The sequence below is a fragment of the Rhinoderma darwinii genome, chromosome 4 (genome assembly GCF_050947455.1).
Source record: "Rhinoderma darwinii isolate aRhiDar2 chromosome 4, aRhiDar2.hap1, whole genome shotgun sequence".
Lineage (NCBI taxonomy): Eukaryota > Metazoa > Chordata > Amphibia > Anura > Rhinodermatidae > Rhinoderma > Rhinoderma darwinii.
The window spans coordinates 84,626,419-84,649,475 of record NC_134690.1 but is presented as its reverse complement, the minus strand read 5'-3'; the positions used below and the strand labels follow the sequence as shown (position 1 = coordinate 84,649,475).

The 23,057-nt window shown below is 45.2% G+C and overlaps 1 protein-coding gene across 1 annotated transcript in view; it reads right to left on the bottom strand.

The window, feature by feature from the left end:
• LOC142760764 (vertebrate ancient opsin-like) overlaps positions 1-23,057 on the bottom strand; it is a 214,031-nt gene that overhangs the window by 166,656 nt on the left and 24,318 nt on the right. The window contains exon 2 of the mRNA XM_075863943.1: positions 10,537-10,865. Within this exon, the coding sequence (XP_075720058.1) occupies positions 10,537-10,865 (329 nt within the window). The remainder of the gene's footprint in view (positions 1-10,536; positions 10,866-23,057) is intronic.

The following is a 23,057-nucleotide window of genomic DNA, read 5'->3' as shown; positions in this document are numbered from 1 at the left end:
AATGTTGTGTGGAATGGGAACCATCCGGCTTCCTGTTTGGGCCTACTTTAGACCATGTGGGTTTCCAAATGCATACTTGCCAACAGTCCTGAATATTCTGGGAGTGTCTCGAATTTACAGAGCCAATCCCGGCATAATCTACAGGGGGCTGTGTGGCTCTATTTACAGGGGGGCTGTGTGGCTCTATCTACAGGGGGCTTTGTGGCATCATCTACAGGGTGGCTGTGTGGCTCTATCTACAGAGGGCTGTGTGGCTTTATCTACAGGGGGCTGTGTGGCATCATCTACAGGGTGGCTGTGTGACTATCTACTGGGGGCTGTGTGGCTTTATCTCCAGGGGGCTGTGTGGCTCCATCTACAGGAGGCTGTGTGGCATCATCTACAGGGGGGCTGTGTGACATCATCTACTGGGGGCTGTGTGGCTCTATCTACATGGGGGCTTTGTGGCTCTTTACAGGGGGTTGTGTGGCTCTATCTACAAGGGGGCTGTGTGGCACTATCTACAGGGGGCTGTGTGGCTCTATCTACAGGGGGCTGTGTGGCACTGTCTACAAGGGGGCTGTATGGCACTATCTACAGGGGGCTGTGTGGCATTATCTACAGTGGGGCTGTGTGGCTCTATCTACAGGGGGCTGTGTGGCACTATCTACAGGGGGCTGTGTGGCACTATCTACAGGGGGCTGTGTGGCACTATCTAAAGTGAGCTGAGTGGCACTATCTACAGGGGACTGTGTTATTATCTACAGAGGGGCTATGTGGCACTATCTACAGGGGGCACTGTGGTCAATGTTGTGTGGAATGGGAACCATCCAGCTTCCTGTTTGGGCCTACTTTAGACCATGTGGGTTTCCAAATGCATACTTGCCAACAGTCCTGAATATTCTGGGAGTGTCTCGAATTTACAGAGCCAATCCTGGCAAATTACTATCCCAGGATTTGTCCCGGCAACTGCTACATGCAATTGTATCTTCATCTTCAGGACGCAGATACAATTGAATACTATGGCAGAGCAGGAAACTATCTGCTTCCTACATTGACATTCACTCCTTCTGGAGCACCAGAATCACCGGCCAAAGTGTTACAGACGCCCTGGCCGAGATTCCGCTCATAGACGGAGCCCCTGACTTCACTGTCCATATAAGGGCAGGGACGTCAGGGGCACCACCTGCAGCAGAATCCCCAAACAGAGCGACTGCAATGGACTGGCTGGGGATTCCCCTCCTAGAGGGAGCCACAATGGCTCTATCTACAGGGTAGGGTGGGTGGCGATGTCACTATCTACAGGGGGCTATGTGGTATAATCTACAGGGGGCTGTGTGGCTCTATCTACAAGGGGGCTATGTGACTTTATCTCCAGGGGGCTGTGTGGCTCTATCTACAGGGGGCTGTGTGGCACTATCTAAAGGGGGCTGAGTGGCACTATCTACAGGGGACTGTGTTATTATCTACAGAGGGGCTATGTGGCACTATCTACAGGGGGCACTGTGGTCAATGTTGTGTGGAATGGGAACCATCCGGCTTCCTGTTTGGGCCTACTTTAGACCATGTGGGTTTCCAAATGCATACTTGCCAACAGTCCTGAATATTCTGGGAGTGTCTCGAATTTACAGAGCCAATCCCGGCATAATCTAGAGGGGGCTGTGTGGCTTTATCTACAGGGGGCTGTGTGGCTCCATCTACAGGGGCTGTGTGGCTCTATATACAGGGGGCTGTGTGGCATCATCTATAGGGAGGCTGTGTGGCATCATCTACAGGGGGCTGTGTGGCTCTATTTACAGGGGGCTGTGTGACTCCATCTACAGGGGGCTGTGTGGCTCCATCTACAGGGGGCTGTGTGGCTCTATCTACAGGAGGCTGTGTGGCATCATCTACAGGGCGGCCGTGTGACATCATCTACAGGGGGCTGTGTGGCTCTATCTACAGGGGGGCTGTGTGGCTCTATTTATAGGGGGTTGTGTGGCTCTATCTTTAGGGGGCTGTGTGGCACTATCTACAGGGGACTGTGTGGCTCTATCTACAGGGGGCTGTGTGGCACTGTCTACAAGGGGGCTGTGTGGCACTATCTACAGGGGGCTGTGTGGCATTATCTACAGGGGGCTGTGTGGCATCATCTACAGTGGGGCTGTGTGGCTCTATCTACAAGGGGGCTGTGTGGCACTATCTACAGGGGGCTATGTGGCATAATCTACAGGGGGCTGTGTGGCTCTATTTACAGGGGGGCTGTGTGGCTCTATCTACAGGGGGCTGTGTGGCACTATCTACAGGGGGCTGTGTGGCACTATCTAAAGGGGGCTGAGTGGCACTATCTACAGGGGACTGTGTTATTATCTACAGAGGGGCTATGTGGCACTATCTACAGGGGGCACTGTGGTCAATGTTGTGTGGAATGGGAACCATCCGGCTTCCTGTTTGGGCCTACTTTAGACCATGTGGGTTTCCAAATGCATACTTGCCAACAGTCCTGAATATTCTGGGAGTGTCTCGAATTTACAGAGCCAATACCGGCAAATTACTATCCCGGGATTTGTCCCGGCAACTGCTACATGCAATTGTATCTTCATCTTCAGGACACAGATACAATCTAATACTATGGCAGAGCAGGAAACTATCTGCTTCCTACTTTGACATTCACTCCTTCTGGAGCACCAGAATCCCCGGCCAAAGTGTTACAGACGCCCTGGCCGAGATTCCGCTCATAGACGGAGCCCCTGACTTCACTGTCCATATAAGGGCAGGGACGTCAGGGGCACCACCTGCAGCAGAATCCCCAAACAGAGCGACTGCAATGGACTGGCTGGGGATTCCCCTCCTAGAGGGAGCCACAATGGCTCTATCTACAGGGTAGGGTGGGTGGGGATGTCACTATCTACAGGGGGCTATGTGGTATAATCTACAGGGGGCTGTGTGGCTCTATCTACAAGGAGGCTATGTGACTTTATCTCCAGGGGGCTGTGTGGCTCCATCTACAGGGGGCTGTGTGGCTCCATCTACAGGGGGCTGTGTGGCTCTATCTACAGGAGGCTGTGTGGCATCATCTACAGGGCGGCTGTGTGACATCATCTACAGGGGCTGTGTGGCTCTATCTACAGGGGGGCTGTGTGGCTCTATTTACAGGGTGTTGTGTGGATCTATCTACAGGGGGGCTGTGTGGCACTGTCTACAGGGGACTGTGTGGCTCTATCTACAGGGGGCTGTGTGGCACTGTCTACAAGGAGGCTGTGTGGCACTATCTACTGGGGGCTGTGTGGCATTATCTACAGGGTGCTGTGTGGCATCATCTACAGTGGAGCTGTGTGGCTCTATCTACAGGGGGCTGTGTGGCACTATCTACAGGGGGCTGTGTGGCACTATCTAAAGGGGGCTGAGTGGCACTATCTACAGGGGACTGTGTTATTATCTACAGAGGGGCTATGTGGCACTATCTACAGGGGGCACTGTGGCCAATGTTGTGCGGAATGGGAACCATCCGGCTTCCTGTTTGGGCCTACTTTAGACCATGTGGGTTTCCAAACGCATACTTGCCAACAGTTCTGAATATTCTGGGAGTGTCTCGAATTTACAGGTCCAATCCCGGCAAATTACTATCCCAGGATTTGTCCCGGCAACTGCTACATGCAATTGCATCTTCATCTTCAGGAAGCAGATACAATTGAATACTATGGCAGAGCAAGAAACTATCTACTTCCCACTTAGATATTCACTCCTTCTGGAGAACCAGAATCACCGGCCAAAGTGTTACAGACGCCCTGGCCGAGATTCCGCTCATAGACGGAGCCCCTGACTTCACTGTCCATATAAGGGCAGGGACGTCAGGGGCACCACCTGCAGCAGAATCCCCAACCAGAGCGACTGCAATGGACTGGCTGGGGATTCCCCTCCTAGAGGGAGCCACAATGGCTCTATCTACAGGGTAGGGTGGGTGGGGATGTCACTATCTACAGGGGGCTATGTGGCATAATCTACAGGGGGCTGTGTGGCTCTATTTACAGGGGGGCTGTGTGGCTCTATCTACAGGGGGCTGTGTGGCATCATCTACAGGGTGGCTGTGTGGCTCTATCTACAGAGGGCTGTGTGGCTTTATCTACAGGGGGCTGTGTGGCTCCATCTACAGGGGCTGTGTGGCTCTATATACAGGGGGCTATGTGGCTTCATCTATAGGGGGGCTGTGTGGCATCATCTACAGGGGGCTGTGTGGCTCTATCTACAGGGGGCTGTGTGGCTCTATTTACAGGGGGTTGTGTGACTCTATCTACAGGGGGCTGTGTGGCACTATGTACAGGAGACTGTGTGGCTCTATTTACAGGGGGCTGTGTGGCACTATCTACAAGGGGGCTGTGTGACACTATCTACTGGGGGGCTATGTGACATTATCTACAGGGGGCTGTGTGCCATCATCTACACTGGGGCTATGTGATTCTATCTACAGGGGGCTCTGTGGTACTATCTACAGGGGGCAGTGTAGCACTATCTAAAGGGGGCTGAGTGACACTATCTACAAGAGGCTGTGTTATTATCTACTGGGGGGGGGCTATGTGGCACTATCTACAGGGGGCACTGTGGCATTATCTACAGGAAGCAGTGTGTGGAAAAATCTACAGGGAGCAGAGTATGACACTATCTACTGGGGGCAGTGTGGAGCTCCATCTACAAGGGGCACTGAGTGTGGCACTATCTACACTGGTTTTTACGCTGCCAAATTCTGGAAAGAAAGGCCCACCCAGTAGTCACACCCACCAAATAAGCCATGCCCCATAAACCGCACCCACCAAAAACGCCACACCCTTCGTGTCCCTGGAAAAAAAACCTTGCTTGAGTATTGTGCCTTGTTCCAGTCTCCTGCGCCAGAGAACTATCTTTGCCAGACAGTTCTTACTCCTTGTTTGATTTATACTATAGTAACTATACTATATCTGCGCTACAAGATGCACTTCTGAGGACGTTTCCATAAGTTTTTTACGATGCTCCGCTCATTCCTTATGACTTGGATTTCAGCAGTGTTCACCAGTATCGTGTCAGATACATTAATATCTTAGTTACTCAGCATGAGTGTTTTACCAGTGACTTTGGATATGATGGTGTACAGTATTTGTGACATCCCTTTTTTCTGTAAAACTCTAGTTAAGCCATTTAATTCAGCTCCAGGGTCAGTATTTAACACTAGCACCAATCTAATACCTATTGGCAATGTTCCCATAAAGGTTGCTTACCATAGATATAAATATTGAGGGGTGATTTATCTATTAAGTATGTAATCCATAATGACCTAGTGGTATTGTGTGTCATGTTAAACAGGGCTGGCATTACTTTGGATTTTGCCCCGTGCACTACCTTCTGGTGTACAAATAACCATACCATACAGTGCCTAACTATAAGCACCATACACTATTGTGCCCAAATAGCAGTGCTGTACTTTGTAAAAATAAGGCCTCATGCACATGACCGTAGTGGTGTGCACGACCGGGATTTTCGGCTTGGACATCCGCGGAGTGCCACCCGCGGGACGCCCGCAAATCGCGGGCCATGCACATGGCCGCCTGCTTTCATTTCTATGAGCCTGGACCAAAAAACACAGCCGTAGTAAGGCATGTCCTATATTTTTGCGGTCCATGCTAATGAATGGAACGTGGAAACCACGGTCGTGTGCATGGGCCCATTAAAGTGAATGGGGGTGAAATTCACCCGCAGATTTGCGGTGAATTGCGTCCGCAAAAAACAAGTTCATGAGTATGTGGCCTTACACTTTTTAAAACAATTGACTAAATAACAGTGCTATACAGTGCCACCACCATACACTGCAGACATTATATACTGCACAGTGCTAGCAGTGCCACACAAAGTCTATGTACGGATGTAGCCACCTTGACTGACAACTTGCTGCAGAGTGATATCACACAACAAAAGCCATTGAAAAGTCATTGAAAAAGTCAAGATAAGGGATCTAGCCCCTTTTTAATTAATGCGTTAAAAGTCAAGGTAAAGATGGCTACATCTGCAAATATTACCACACAGTGCTCAAAAAATAGCATCATTCAGTGACCAAATAACAGCTCCATACATAAAATAAACTAATAACAGTACATAACAATGTTTATGGTGGTAGTTTCATGCCCTTCAGCAGCACTCCGCTTTGACTCATAGAGGGGGCTCTGAGCAGGAGTCCCCCTATTTATATACCCTATAGAACAAATATAGACAAATTATGGCCAGATGCTTTTAAACCTGTTAGGCATACTTTTGTCTCTATGATCCCTGATTCCACAAGCACCACTTACTACTTCACTACAGTAAGGCCTCATGCACACGAACGTATTTTTGTCCTCCCGTAAATACTGGCGTAAATACGGGTCCTTGGTCACACGTAGTCGACCCATATTGCACCAGTATTTACGGACCCGTGCCCGTAAATATGGGTCCGCTGTCACCCGTATTCCACCCGTATTTACGGGCACGTTTTCGCTGCAAAATTACACTGCAGTAATCGGCAGCCCTTCTCTCTATCAGTGCAGGATAGAGAGAAGGGACAGCCCTTTCCGCAGAAAAAGTAAAAGAAATTCATACTTACCCGGCCGTTGTCTTGGTGACGCGTCCCTCTCTTGACATCCAGTCCGACCTCCCTGGAGGACGCAGCAGTCAATGTGACCGCTGCAGCCTGTGATTGGCCTGTGATTGGCTGCAGTGGTCACATGGGCTGAAACGTCATCCCGGGAGGCCGGACTGGAGGAAGAAAAAGGGAGTTCTGGGTAAATATGAACGTCTTTTTTTTACAGGTTGCTCTATATTGTGATCGGAAGTCACTGTCCGGGGTGCTGAAACACTTTCTGCCGATCGTTTAACTCTTTCAGCACTCTGGACAGTGACTATTTACTGACGTCGCCTAGCAACGGGTGGACACACGTAGTCACCCGTAGTTATGGGAGCCCCATAGACTTCTATGGGCCTGCCCGTGCCGTAATTACGGCCTGAAATAGGACATGTTCTATATTTTTCAACGGCACGGGCACCTTCCCGTAAGCATACGGGGAGGTACCCGTTGCCAATAGAAGTCCATGGGCCCGTAAAAACGTGCCGTAATTACGGCCCATAATTACGGGCGTTTTTACGTTCGTGTGCATGTGGCCTAAGCCAATGTTTTTGGTAAGTTTCTCACTGATGTGGCACTGGAGTTTGGATGTGGCACTAGAATGTTTTTGCTAACTCCCAAATAATTTAATAGAAAGAGCCATTTACATCTTGCCAACTCTGCCCGTCATTTCCTCCTATTTGTGACTGACACCCTGTGAATTAAATTACAATATGGGTGTCACAATATCCTTTGTTCTACTAATCAGTCGGAGTCTCAGACCCCCAACCTCAGACATCCTGTGCATATATAGTGAGCATATGTCTTCAATTTGTTTGGTCAGAATACTGCTTTAATTGTTACAGAATTATTTAAAATAAGAAAAAGTCTAGATCTATCTGCTATCACCTTGAACTGCGACTCAAAAACACCCCTCTATAGCTCAGAAAAGTATTGTCAGAACTGGACTTTGTGAAAGAATGGCTACCAAAAAGTAAATCCTGAGAAGTGGAAATAAAATCAAGAGACTTATCTATACACAAAATTACAAAGAGTGGGTGCTGAGCAATGGCATGAAATGCTCGGGACTGATAAGTCGAAGTTGGGTCAAGAAGAATGCAATTTTTTGGGAGTAGAGCTGGAGAGTACAAGGATGAATGTCTGCAGTCAACTATTAAAAGTTTGCATTCCTATGTCAGATTATATTTTTGCAAATTATGTCAGTGATTTGGGTAGAATTACTGGGATCCTCGGTGTTGAGAGGTACAAACAGATTCTCATCTATCACACCATACCAAAAGGGATCAAATCAGGTATTGAGGAAATGCCACAAACACAAACTTGTAAATTGTACTCCTGCTAGTAGCTGCTTCCCATGCTTGATGTGACACTGTAATAGCATCTGCAGCTGTCACTAAGGGGAGCTCACTGCATACAGATTTATAGGACATTGAGCTCCCTGTTAGCTGTATAAATCCATTTGCAGTTATCTTGCCCTAGTGTTGACTGCAAGCAGGTGGAATTATATTGTTTATCAAGTCAGACAATGAGTACATATAAAAAAATATATAAGCACATAATAGAAAAACTGACTACTATACATAATTGTAAGGAATACTACATTTGAGCTTTTAAAATGGTGAAGCCCAATTTGAGTTTTGCTATTGAGCCCTATGATGAGTCTGTAAAGGGTTTGCCAGACACAGGTTCTGTTTCGACGCCCGGGGTTAATCAGCCTTCATCAGCTCCAAGGTCTGCTAGAGTGACGTGATCTGTTATCACTCAGGCTGGCAGGCTGAGGAGAGGGAGAACCTATCACAACCTGGCCTGACGGTTCTAGCTCCCACCTTTGGTCTATTTTTACCCTCACTTGAAGCATGTTCCTTGCCTGTGATTGTCTGGTTTCCTGGCTCTGCGATTCCTGCTATTTACCTGATTGATCGCTGTTACTTATTGACCCTGGCTTGACTGACTATTCTCCTGCTCTGATTTTGCTACTATGTACTCTCCTGGTTTGACTCGGCTCGTTCACCACTGCCTGTTGCTCACGGTGTTTCCATGGTAACTGCCCCAACTTCCCCCTTTGCTTCTGTGTGCCCTTGTCTTGTGTTGTCTGTCTTGCACTTATTGAGCGTAGGGACCGTCGCCCAGTTGTAAGCCGTCACTTAGGACGGGCCGTGCAAGTAGGTAGGGACTGAGTTGCGGGTAGATTAGTGCTCACCTGTCCGTCTCCCTACCCCAATTCATTACGGAGTACTTGCTAGTTATTGAGTTACAAAAAAAAAGAAAAAGAAAACTCCATCTAATATAGTAGTACATATGAATATTTGCTGGACCTTCTTACCTATTAGAACTTTGTTGAAAATGTGGTCCACTTCTATATCATTCATGAACTACTGTGCCCTGCTTGAAGTGCCATGTCTCCAGGTTGGCATTTCTTAGGTAGAACTGGAGCACTTGTCAGCACTCTGCCTATATTTGCCTGGTAGAGTGTCTGCAAGAATCTCTGCAGAAATTTAGTACAAACAGAAAACTGTTTTTTATATGGGACAATTTCATAGGGAGCTGCATTTGTGGCCTATGGAGGTTAAACCAGTCCTCATTAGCATCTGCCTGTTGAGTTTTCAGGATTTTGGCATGCTGTTAAAATGTGAAACAAAATTTAATCTAAGATGAAGGAATTGGTTAAAATAAGTACAAAACAAACAGTCATCTAAACACAAGATATTGGCAGAACAAATGTCTCAAACAGAAATCCCCCAGAGGGTAATCTTGAAGATTAAGAAGGTCAACAGACTTGATATATTTAGCCAATCAAATAAATGAAAGATGAAACAAAACCATGAAGTGTTTTTTAGAGAGTACCATCATAAGTGGCAACATGACCAAGATTTCCCAAATCATTGAATGGCATATTATGTGAACAATCCACAAGTTGTTCTCGTCCTTTGATCTCATACAATAGAGTAAGACATACGGAATAACAACTTAACTCCCACAGGCCTTAATTAGATGGAAGCTGGACAATATATTTCTGATGAAGATGATCCAGACATTTGGATGAACTTACCAACATGGAACTATTTTCCTGGCTCTAGGGTTTTCAGAGCAATACTTAGGAATATGATAATAATAGGAGTTCTTGTTCAACATCACTAACAGAACTTTTTTTTAGGTAAAGTCTACCCAACTGCTGCCTCTCACCACTTACTGTTTATTCTCATTCGAAAATGTTTTGTCACACGTATGGGTCAAAAGCTGCCTTTACATCCACAAGACCCTCATTCTCATAATTGTTCTTTGATATCAATATAAGCTTTCTATAGTAATTTTACAATTTTTATGTCCTTAGTTTCTATTGTTGTGCAGATATATGAGTCATACGCTTAAAGGTTTGTCCCATTTGGACTACTATCCCTAGGATCAAGCCCCCAGAAACCGATTCCCACTAGACAGACTTCTTTAACCTCCAATGGTCAGATGTTAGCAGCGTCGGACTGGGGTTCATTGGGCCCACCAGAGAAGATGATTCTGAGAACTACCCTTCATCTATAGAGAACATGTGCACATCCACTTTTAATCATCCAACAAGAAATAAACCCAAGGGGCATGTGATTGGCCCCAAAGAGCTCCAAATGGGATTTTCTTTTGCTGCACCTTTAAGGCCCATTATTTTGTTAGAGTCTGGGCCCAACGGAAGGTCCTCTGGTACTCAGGTGGTCTAGTCAGAACCTGGTGGTTAGCACTTGCAGTGGGTTGAATGGGCAACCGTGTTATACATGGACGCACCGAGCCAACAGAGTGGGGGAAACGTCCCTCTATAACAATGATAGGGCATATAGAACAGGGTTGTCAGTTGGGACAATGTTTTTTAACCCTATTTTTAGGGCAACTATTTTTATTAAATGCATTGATTTTATAATGTAACAATCGGTGGTCAACAATCTGAGCACACTTCCTACCATCATTTTCCATACCTGTTTGATGGCAACCAGGAGTCTTCCATAGCAGTACACAATCATGAAAAAAGGCAGGGCCAGGCAGAAAACAAAAAGGCACACAATGTAAGATGTGTTTCTGGCATCACGTGAGTGCCAGTTCACTGAACACGTAGTACCAGGCCCTTCTGGACCATAGCTGCTCCACCCAAAAAGCGGAGGCAAACTCCAGAACAGTGAGTAGGACCAAGAAACCAGGATTCCCAGCCAAGCCTTCCTGTAGTTTGTCAAATCTGCTTCTGTGCTCCCAAGCATGGTACAGTAACGCTCATATGACAACACAGCCAGAGATACCAAAGATACTGTCCCTAGAGGAGAAGAGAGGTAGATGAACAATTATTATAGATTAAGCAAACAGAAAACTAATAGAGCAAAAGTGCATTGTGGATAATGTTATTTTTGCTTTGTCAATTAAAACGAGAATCTCAACACTAAACTACAGTTACTTTGTGTCCTGTAAAAGTAAAAGACTTTATTTAAAAATATGTAAGATTCCTGATCAATTAAAGAGGGGGATCCGAAGGTTATGTCACTAAGGGGATAATGTGTCTCAGAGAGCCATATAAGAGAGCCATATAAGTCTTGTTAAACTGTAAGAGTTTTATTGTCCTTATTTTATTTTTTTTCGTGTTTTTGTTATTTTTTATACAAAAATCCTCTTTATATGGTAATGTACAGGATAAATACACATACAATAATGTTGTATCTATTATAATTGTCTTTTGTAAGCACATAATACACATATACTTATATACAATCACATTAGAGCACTTGAAAAACAAAAGCAGCCTTTGTATCATGTTATAATATATAGAATGAGTAATGGGATAACAGTTCTGATGAAAATGAGGTATCAAGCAGGATTTTTTTAACCTTGAATCGAACTGTATAAAAAGAGTGAAAATCTTACAAACCTAAAGATATAGTCTAGTAGTCTAAGTATAACATTGGGTTTGGTAAATTGAGGGTAGTTTTTAACAAGACATGGTGATAGTCTTCAATGGCTTTTTATTTATTACATGCCTTACTTAACCCATTGAGGGTGCAGCTATTTTGGGTCATGAGGACGCAGCAATTTTTTTGTTTTTGTTTTTTGCATCACTGCGTTCAGAGAGTCGATTGTATTGGCACCATTTTAGGGTACCTTTAATGTATTTAAACTTTTATCATTTTTGGGGGGGAGGGAGGGAAGAAAAAAAGAGCAATTTCCACAATAGTCTTTTACGTTTAGGATTACGGCATTCACCGTGCAGTATAAATTTGTTAACTTTGTTCTACGGGCCATTACGATTACGGCAATACCAGATTTATAGTGTTTTTATGCTTTAATACTTTTACACAATAAAAACACTTTAAATAAATAGTTTTTGTGTTGTTATTTTCTCAGAGCAATGTAATTTTTCATTTTGCATTAACAGAGCTGTGTCAGGGCTTTGTTTTGCGGGATGAGCTGTAGATTTCATTGGTACAATTGGGGTACATACGACTTTTTAATCATCTTTCATTCCGTTTTGTTTTTTTGAGGCAGAATTAACAAAAAAACAGCAATTCTGAAAAAAGTTTAGGTTTTTTCATGATGTTCAACGTGCGGGATAAATAACGCGTTAGGCTGGGTTCACACGACCTATTTTCAGGCGTAAACGAGGCGTATTATGCCTTGATTTACGCCTGAAAATACGGCTCCAATACGTCGGCAAACATCTGCCCATTCATTTGAATGGGTTTGCTGACGTACAGTGCCGACGACCTATAATTTACGCGTAAAATGACTGCCTCGTCAAAGAAGTGCAGGACACTTCTTTGAACGTAATTTGAGCCGTTTTCATTGAATTCAATGAAGAACAGCTCTAAATTACGGCCGTCAATGACGCCTCGCAAAATGCGAGGACGAGCAATTACGTCTGAAATTACGGAGCTGTTTTCTCCTGAAAACAGCTTCGTAATTTCAGACGTAAATGCAGTTTACGTGTGCACATACCCTTAGTTTTATAGCATGGGTCTTTATTCTTACAGTGATAACGTGTACTTTTCTTTTTATATATGTTTTTTTACATAATAAATCATTTTGTATTGTTTTTTGTGTTATTTTTCTTATTTTTTTTAAACATATTTTTTTAGTCCCTCTAGGCCTAGAGGGACTTGACCATGCGATTGCTGACATAATACAGTTCAATACTTCTGCATTGCAGTGTATAATGCCTGTCAGTGTAACACTGACAGGAATTCTTTTAGACCTTGCCAGTATGGGAAGCTGCTATTAAGGTGGTCTATTTATTTAAAAGGTAACTTATAATGCTACTGTACGTTGCTTCTGCAGGGGCCGCTGGCATTGCGCATGGTAATCCCAGGCTTGTTTGAAACTGATCAGCCATGGAAATCCAATCCATGATGAATCAAACTAAAGCCTTGTCTATACTTATCTAACTCTCTTTTCACACATCTACAATATGGCTTCTGACCCCCCCACTTACCTCCCAACTGGCCCGGATCCGGCGGGACAGTACCGGTTTCTCACCGCTGTCCCGCCATCCCGGGCGGTCTGCAAAAGTTTCCGCTGGGCGCTGCAGCTGTATCAAACAGAAGGCAGGATAATGCCACACACTGCCCCCTTGTAGATAGCGCCACACGCAGCCCCCTGTAGATAGCTCCCTGTAGGTAGCGCAACACAACCCGCTTATAAGAGGTAGCCAGCCCTACTGCTGCCACTCTCCGCTTTGCTTTCACTCACCGTCAGGAGAAGGCAGGAGTCTTGCGGCGGTGTTCTCACTGGGATCGATGCCGGCACGGGAGTGGACCAGTCCAGTCACCTGACCTGTCATCTGACCTCACCGGTCAGGTGACAGGTCAGGTGACTGGACTGGTCCACTCCCGGGCCGGCATCGACACCAGTGAGAACGCCACCACAAGACTCCTGCCTTCTCCTGACGGTGAGTGAAAGCAAAGAGGAGAGTGGCAGCAGTAGGGTTGGCTACCTCTTATAAGGGGGTTGTGTTGCGCTACCTACAGGGCGCTATCTACAGGGGGGCTGTGTGTGGCGCTATCTACAAGGGGGCTGTGTGTGGCGTTATCTACAGGGGGCTGTGTCTGGCGCTATGTACAGGGGGGCTGTATCTTGAGCTATCTCCCGGGGGGCTGTATCTGGAGCTATCTACAGGGGGGGTTGCGTCTGGCGCTATGTACAGGGGGGGCTGCGTGTGGAGCAATCTACAGGGGGGCACTGACCGGTAGCAGGGTTACACAACTGGAAAAAAAAATCCCCATCATTTAACTCTGCTACCTGTCAATTGAAAAGTCATCAACCACAGTGTCTCCCTCTTGACTTTCATTGTTCTCAGCCTTTTGGTTTGTCCTGCAGCTGCTGCCGCCGTGATGAGCAAATGTTATACCCAAGTGAGGAAAAGTGAGGCTGGGTTCACACGACCTATTTTCAGACGTAAACGAGGCGTATTATGCCTCGTTTTACGTCTGAAAATATGGCTCCAATACGTCGGCAAACATCTGCCCATTCATTTGAATGGGTTTGCCGACATACTGTGCCGACGACCTGTCATTTACGCGTCGTCGTTTGACAGCTGTCAAACGACGACGCGTAAAATGACTGCCTCGTCAAAGAAGTGCAGGACACTTCTTTGAAACATAATTTGAGACGTATTTCATTGAAGTCAATGAAGAACAGCTCAAGATTACGGGCGTCAAAGACGCCTCGCAAAATGCGAGGAGGAGCTTTTACGTCTGAAACGACGCAGCTGTTTTCTCCTGAAAACAGTCTGTCTTTTCAGATGTAAAAGCTAGTTCTCGTGTGCACATACCCTAACACAAAGACGATATAACCGGATCCATAATATCTGTAATATCCAGACAGTCTAGAGATGCGCAATGGCAATGTGTGCGTGCTATTTGCAGAAGGATCTGGCCGTGATTTGATGTGTTGATGCGGGATATTGGGCGTGGTTAGGGGGTGTGGCTTAAAATGACCCTCTTTTCCGAATTCAAAAGTTGGGAGGTATGCCCACCACTCAATAAAAACTGCCCTAACTAAAGTGACTACACTGTCAAAGACTCATGACATTACTCTGTGATCTTCCTTCTAAACCTGTCCTCCCCCTTCGAGACAGTCGAGCACTCCCTCCTATTACAAATTCTCTCATCTCTTGGTATCACATACTTTGCCCTCTCCTGGATCTTCTCATACCTCACAAAAAAAACATTTAGTGTCCCTCACTCACATACCACTTTCTCGTCTGCACTCTCTCTGTTGGTGTCCCTCAATGCTCTGTCCTACGACTCTTGCTCTTCTCCTTCTACACCTTTGGCCTGGGACAGCTCATAAAATCCCATGGCTTTCAGTACCACTTCTGTGCTCACGACACACAAATTCACTTCTCTGGCCCAGGTGTCACCTCTCTGCTTTCCAGAGTTAGACAGTATATCCTCCTTCTTCTCCTCCATCTTCCTTAACCCCTTAATGACTGCCGATACGCCTTTTCACGGTGATCATTAGTGGGCTTTATTCTAGAGCGCCGCCTTTTCACGGCGGCACTTTAGAATGAGATTGCGCTGCAAGCAGCGTGGATATCTCCATACCCCAGCTGTTAGGTTACAGCTAGGGGTTTGGAGACAACGTTAGGGGACCCTCTGATAGGAGGAGGTGATCGCTGTGAACACCCTATTACAGAAATCACCACCCGCTGAATATAAACAGCGGGCTCTCTCCTCTGCTCTCCTCCTCTCCTCTATGACCTTATGCAGCTGATCCTTCAAAAAGGCTACAGAGTGTACAATGACAATTTTTATTCTTGTGTGCCACTTTTCAAACGTCTTCAGGCTGACAAAACAGGGACCTGTGGGACGGTTCGCAGAAAGTGCAACGGATTGCCATCAGAACTTCTCTCAATGCGCCTGGCAAAGGTGGAATCATTTGCATTTGCAAGTGAAGAACTTCTTGCACTTAAGTGCAATGATCGGAGGGAGGTTTTTATGCTGAGCACTGTACATGCTGAAACCAAAGTCACTGTGAGAGAGAGAGGCGCTACTGCGGACAGACAGAAAAAGTTCTGAATTACAGAGTACAATAGGTTCATGGGGGGCGTCAGAACCAGGCTCTCCAACTTTATTTGATCAAAAGTAAGACTGGAGCCCGGTACAAGAAGGTGGCAATATATCTGATGCAGGTTTCTACTTTTAATTCCTATGTCATATACAAAAAGGCCCAGGGAACCATGACATATCTGGAATTCCAAGAAAAAAATATTGAACATCTTTTATTTGAAGCAGGGGAAGTATGACTCCATGAGTCAGAAGATGTCAAGAGACTCACAGAGCATCAGTTTTTATATCCTGTCCCTGCCACTGAAACGCAAAGGCATCCGCAGAATAGATGCAAAGTTTGCCGAAAAAAAGGCTGAAGAAGCGATACATGTTTTTTTGCCCCTTTTGCCCTTCAAAACCGGGACTGTTTAATTACCCATGCTTCGAGACCTATCATACAGTAGCAAATTACTGAATTAGGGAGACCCAAAATAGGGAGGGATTCCTTATGTGAAAGTGAACCTTTCAGAATGATAATTCTGGGTGGGTGGTCTCTACATCTGTGAGGGAAAAACTTTTTTTCATTCTCACTATACCCCTAGATGAATTTATTCAGGTCTATGATAATACATAGTGTCATAAACATTTTATATATTTTATGTCAGATTTCAACAAAAATCTGAAAGGCCTAGGTACCAATGGCAGATCATCATATGGACGGTTCGGGCAGCCGCCCAGGGGCCCGAGGCTCCCAGGGGGACCATGGCCGCCCGAACCGCACATAATCTTAAAAAACTATGCAGCGCTCTTGCGCTGCTTACTGCCGCTGTGGAGAGTGGTGCAGCGATAGGGGTCACAACGGTCGCGATTTGCGACTAGACCCCTAAGCCTGTGGGCCCCCGTTGCCATACAGCGCTGACCGCGCTGGACCCGCTTCCAACTGAACCTGCGTCCGCACCAGAATTCACTCTGCCGTGAGCTATACTGTATGGGGCAGCTATGGAGGGCATTATACTGTGAGGCAGCTATGGCGGCATTATACTGTATGGGCAGCTAAGGGGAACATTATACTGTATGGGGCAGCTATAGGGGGCATTATACTGTGTGGGGCAGCTATGCGGGCATTATACTGTATGGGGCAGTTATAGGGGGCATTATACTGTATGGGGCAGCTATAGGGGGCATTATACTTTATGGGAGAACTATGGAGAGCATTACACAGTATGGGGCAGCTATGGAGAGCATTATACAGTATGGGGCAGCTATGGGTGGCGATATACTGTGGGGGCAGCTCTGGGGGACATTATACTGTGGGGGCATCTATGGGGGACATTATACTGAGCAATTCCAAGAGCCGCAGGTCCAAAGGGGGGGCACTGTGTAGCACTATATACAAGGGGAGGTGGCGCTGTGTGGCACTATATACAAGGGGGTATTGCTGTATAGCACTATATAGAAGGGGGAGCGCTGTGTATCACAATATTTAAGGGGGGATTGCTGTGTAGTATTATAAACAAGGGGGGACTGTGTGGCACTATATAGAAAGAGGGGGATGGCTGTGTGACGCTATTTACAGCGGTCTGTGTGTAGCGCTATCTACAGGGGGGCAGTGTGGCACTATTTAAAGATGGGGAGGGCTGTGTAGCGCTATTTGCAGGGGTCTGTGTGAAGCTATCTACAGGGTGGGCTGTGTGGCTCTATCTACAGGGGTCTGTGTGTGATGCTATCTACAGGGGGTCTGTGTGGCGCTATTTACAAGGGGCTGTGTATGGTGCTATCTGCGGGGGATGTGGCGCTATCTGCAGGGGGGGAGTGGCGCTATCTACATTGGGTTGGGTGTGGCGCTATCTATAGGTAGGGCTGTGTGTAAAGCGATCTACAGGGGGATGTGTGTGGCGCTATCCACAGGAAGGGGGTGGTGCTATCCACAGGGGTTGTGTGTGGCGCTCTCTACGGGGGGGGGGGGGGGGTGTGGCGCTATCCACAGGGGGTGTGTGGCGCTTTCTATAGGGGAGGTGTGTAGCGCAATCTACAGGGGGATGTATTTGTGATGCTATCTACAGGGGCTGTGTGTGGCGCTATGTTCAGGGGGCTGTGGGTGGCACTATCTACAGGGTCTGTGTGTATGTGGTGCTTTACTTTACAGTGTTTGACACAATTATATTCAGGGGCGCAGTCTATGGTGCTATAATATTTAGGGGCACAGCGTTTGGTACTTTTTTATTCAGGGGCACAGTGTTTGGTGCTATTATATTTAGGGGCACAGTGTGTAGCACCATGATCATTTTATCTTTGTTTATAGGTGTGGAAATGTTGGAAAAGTGAGGAGCCGAAGACATCTGAGTGTCAAATTGTGCAAAAATGGGTCATGGCTGGGAGAAGTCGTCATGAAGTCTGGACTGGCGAGAGTAGAAGAGAAAAAAAATGACGTTGTCACCTGTGTGTCACTAGATTTATAGAGAATCTGTCATCTCTCCTGACATGTTTATTATAGGAAATCCTTGTATTTCACAAAAAGTCTTTGTGCAGTCCAGGACTAATAGACACTATCCCCTTGTCAGGAGGATGTGTCCCTACACGGTGCGATACTGTCAGCGATGGTTGGAGACTGTCAGTATGTAGGGACATAGCCTTTTGACAAGGGGAGTCGTAACACCCATTTGTTAATGCCTGGACAAAAAGGAAGTGTTAACAATAGTTACAGGATGGCGGTGGAGAAGGGGGGCCCAACTTTGGGTAACAGCCAAGGGCCTGTGGTCTACTTAATCCGCTACTGCTAGGTACAAACTATACCAATAGGTAAAAACCCTGTGGGCTCTTCTTTCCCAGATTGGGTAATTCTTAGGTGAATTTTTATGATCCGACACCACAGGGCCTCTGCAAAGACACTATGGTGCCTAAAAATCAGCTTTGGAAACAAAGTCATCCTTAGGCCAAATTGGACACCTTTAGTTTGAGGCCTTGCCAAGTGCCCAGTAAGATAACATACGCCAACAAATTTGGTATCCATGCAATCAGAACAAATTCAAATTCACAAATAAATCTAGAGGCATGTAAAAGTAAAACCATTATTTGTTTAAAAACTTTGACAAAACAAATTGAAGAAAACAGATTTTTTTTCACAATTTTTTGCATTTTTTTGTAAGATTTTGAAAAAGAAAACCTAAAGTATATATTACCAAAATAAACCCCTGTTTCTTCTGAAAAAAAAAAAATCACACCAAATTTGTAGGGATACATACGATTCCTACAAAGTTATAACCAATTAAATGAAGACATAGTGAAACTGCTCATTTTGCTTTGGTCATTAACGCCCAGAATGGATGCAGGGGGAAGGGGTTAAACTCAACATGGAGAAAACAGAATGAATCATTTTTCCTCCATCTCACTCAGTCCCCTTACCAAAACTATGAATCAAAACTGAAGGCTCCACACTTTTCCCAGTCTCACAAGTCTGCTGTCTCGGGATAACCTTCAATTCCGACCCGTGTTTCAACAAAAAGGCTAGTAAATGCCATCATCATTTCCCGCCTAGACTCGTGCTACATTGATCTCTGTGGTCTTCTGTCAAACACTTTTGAACCTCTCAAATCCAACCTAAACTCTGCTGCCTGGTTAATCTACCTTTACCCTTGTTTCACCCCTGAAACTTCCCTCTGTCAATCCCTTCGCTGGCTATCTATTGCCCAGTGAATTCAGTTCCAAATATTAACAATGACATACAAGGCTGTCCACAACCTGTCCCCTGTATTCATCTTTGCCCTAATCTCCTGTTACCTCCCCACATGTAATTTCCGTTCCTCACAAGACCTTCTGCTTTTGTCTCCTCTTATCTGCTCCTCATATCATCCTCCCCAATATTTCTACCGTGCATCCCCCATACTCTGAAACTCTTTACCCAAACACACCAGACTCTCTCCTACCACCCAAACCTTCAAATGCAACCTGAAAACCCTACTGCCACTACGCACTACAGCTTCTACCCTCACATACTGTCTCCTTCCACCCTTCTCTTGTATATTGTAAACCCTCGTGGGCAAGTTCTCTCTCCTGCTGTACCAGTCTATCATTCAGGCAGCTCATTTTTATTGTACTTGTTTGTATTGTCTTATGTTGTTCTTATACTCTTTTTCATATTTGCAGCACTTTAAAATAAATAATATTATTAATAAAAATAATAATACTAAGAAATCAACATTACGATTAATTTGTTTCCAAAGATAATAACAGTAATTGCCAAGTGAAAATGCTCAAAAATATCAATGATAAATGCTAAAACTATCATTTATCTAAATCAATTGTGCATAACAGTAGCAGTATCTATTAATGTAAATGCTGATCAATGCGACATTTACCTTTACAATAAATTTTCCAGTTGCTCACACCCCATGAAAACGTAGATGTAAAAAAATGAAGATATAGTAACATAACTAAGTCTAGTGCATAGATACGGTAACTTAACCAAGCTTACTCTTAGGCCGGATTTACACGAGCGTGTGCGTTTTGCGCGCACAAAAACGCGGCGTTTTGCGCACGCAAAAGGTACTTAAAGGGATCCTGTCATCAACATCTTACCTGTTAAACTCACCTGACCCCTCAATGGCCGCAGCTGTCCAGAGTTCATTCCTGTTCTCTTCTTTCCTGAAGTCCTCCTCTGTCAGTAAATATAGTCCTTTAAACTTTTCCCGCCTTTTATGGTAATTATTTTTCCCTCTGGGATGCAGCTTCTTAACCACGCCCACTGCCACCACCTGTCCGGCCCTGACTGGCTAAGGAGCTGTCAATCAAAAAGAAGGAGGTGGAGTCCACTCTGAGATGCTGGAGGAATTAAAATCTGACTCTTTTCAGATGAAGATTTGACTCTTTTCTGCTCATTTGCATACGGTGTGGGACCACTGAAAAACGGAATACTAAAGCTACAGAGCTTACTTAGAACATATTTATAGCTTAGATGACAATGATATTTCACCCACTTTCACCAGGTATTGCTGGCTTTATAGCTAAAATGCTGGTGACAGGTTCCCTTTAACAGCTCTGTGTGTCATCACCATATGATGCGTAGCTGCGTGATTTTCGCGCAGCCGCCGTCATTATGACACTCTGTTTGTATGTTTGTAAACAGAAAAGCACTTGGTGCTTTTCTGTTTTCATTCATAGTTTTACTTCTGTTGCGCGAATCACGCGCGTCACACGGAAGTGACTTCAATGGGTGCGTGATGTGCGAACAATGCACAAATGTCGTGAGTTTTACACAGCGGACACACGCTGCGTGAAACTCACAGACAGTCTGCATGGCCACATAGACTAACATAGGTCCGTGCGAGGCGCATGAAAATCACGCGCGTTGCACGGACGTATTACACGTTCATCTAAATAAGCCCTTACAGAGTCAAGTGAATCGTCCAGATGCGGTACCAGACCCAACCTTGCTTCACAAATATCTTACCAAAAGCAAGCTTAATGCATAGATATGGTACTAGTACCAAGCTTAATACATAGATATAGTACTAGAACAAAGCTTAATGCCTTCATATGGTACCAGAAAGAGGCTTACTACATAGATAAGGACCCTTGATGTGGGTTGTGAGCTTGCGTATTTTGGCCAAAATATCACCTAATAGCTCATGTTTATCATGGATACTTTTTTCAGGTTGCAGCCAGACCTCTTAATGTTGGGGGAGCTGGATCACAGCCAGGGCTCGTAATTTTGGAGGAGCATAGTGTGCCAGTGTCTGGTGTGGCGTGCAGGACAGCCGCCTCATCTAATAGTATGGGCGTGACTAATAGGCTGTGATCTGGCAAGATATGCTACACCGTGCAACCAACACATTTTTTTGAAGCTTTGGTTGTGTGCAGTGATAACACTAAGCAGACACTCCCCTTAGGAATAGTGGGAGTGGATATCACTAGCTAATGTACCTGAGCACTATCCCTCTATGTAAAATTTGTGGCTTGTCTGCGTCCTGTTGGGAAATGGTGTTAACCTGCCCATTTAGTAAGTATGGCCTGTTTTTGTGATTTTTTTTGAGTATATGTATGTCCCATTTTTCTGTAAATTGCTTTTACTACATAGATACAATGACAGAACCAAAGTTACTGCACAGAGTTGGCACCAGAACCAAACTGACTGCACAGATACATTATATATCCATCAGATACTTGGAATGACTTGTTAAACAATTCTTGCGCTAAAGTAGCAATGGTCATGACTATTTTATAGTGTACATTGTGACAACAAATGTTTCACAATTCTGGAAGTCATGGTTCAAGAATTTTTATATATAAGGATGCAAAAGAAAATAAGAAGGAAAAGAAGATGTGACAGGAACTTCTATATTACAATGATCACTAGTACAGGTTATTGAAGCATTGACATGAAAGTTATGACTTTGAGCTTATATAGAGCAGTACAAGACATATGAAAAATAATATGAACCATTGTCACAGGGGTTATTTGATAAGATTGCACAATACAGTACGTAAAGTCAGCAAGTTACATGAACTAGCCTGGGCTCAGTAAAGCTGCACTGTCGAGGGTTAAAGGGGTTGTTGGAGCATTTTATATTGATGGCCTATCCTTAGGATTGGTCATCAATATCAGATCGGTGGGGGTCCCATCTGATATTGATGACTGTACCATTTTTGTAGCGCTGCAACATTAGATTCTAATGATTTAAAGTATAAGCAATGTCAGCACCATTTCTAAACTAGATCTCCTATATATTACTTCCCTATACATCCAGCTTAACCCCTAGGCGCACCAGGAGGCAACTGTACGTCCTGGTGGGAAGTCTCTTCGCGCACCAGGACGTAAAGTTACTGAGTGGTTCCCAGTGCACACTGTCGGTAACATTGTGAACCGGGAACCGGGAGCTCAGCTGTCTCCGACAGCTGACACTCCACTTTTGCTGGCCAGCGGTCCATCGCCACTGATTTTGTCAATTAACCCCTAAAATGCGGCGATCGATCAAGCATTTAGGGGGTTTGTAGCAGATTTGCAGCCCCATGATACGATCGTGGGGGTTGCCGATGCTCGTCATGCCAACCGGAGGCCAGACAATGGCCTCCGGGCTGCCATGTACGGAAGAGTCCTCATAGGCTTCCTGTCAGAGTGACTGTCACGTCACACTGACAGAATGCATTACACTACGCAGGTAGTGTAATGTATTCTAGCAGTGATCAGTGCTGCAGGTCTTCAAGTCCCCTAGTGGGACAAAAAATGTATAAAAATGTTTTCTAAAAGTGTAAAAATAAGTTATAAGTTAAGTAATTTATTATAGGAAAACAATTAAAACATTAAAAAATGTACACATATGTGGTATCACCGCGTTCGTAACAAACCAAATTATAAAACTATAATGTTAATTTTCCCGCATGGTGAACACCGCAAAAAAATAAAATAAAAAACAATGCAGGAATTGCTATTTTATAGTCACCACCCCTCCCAAAATATAGAATAAAAAGTGATTAAA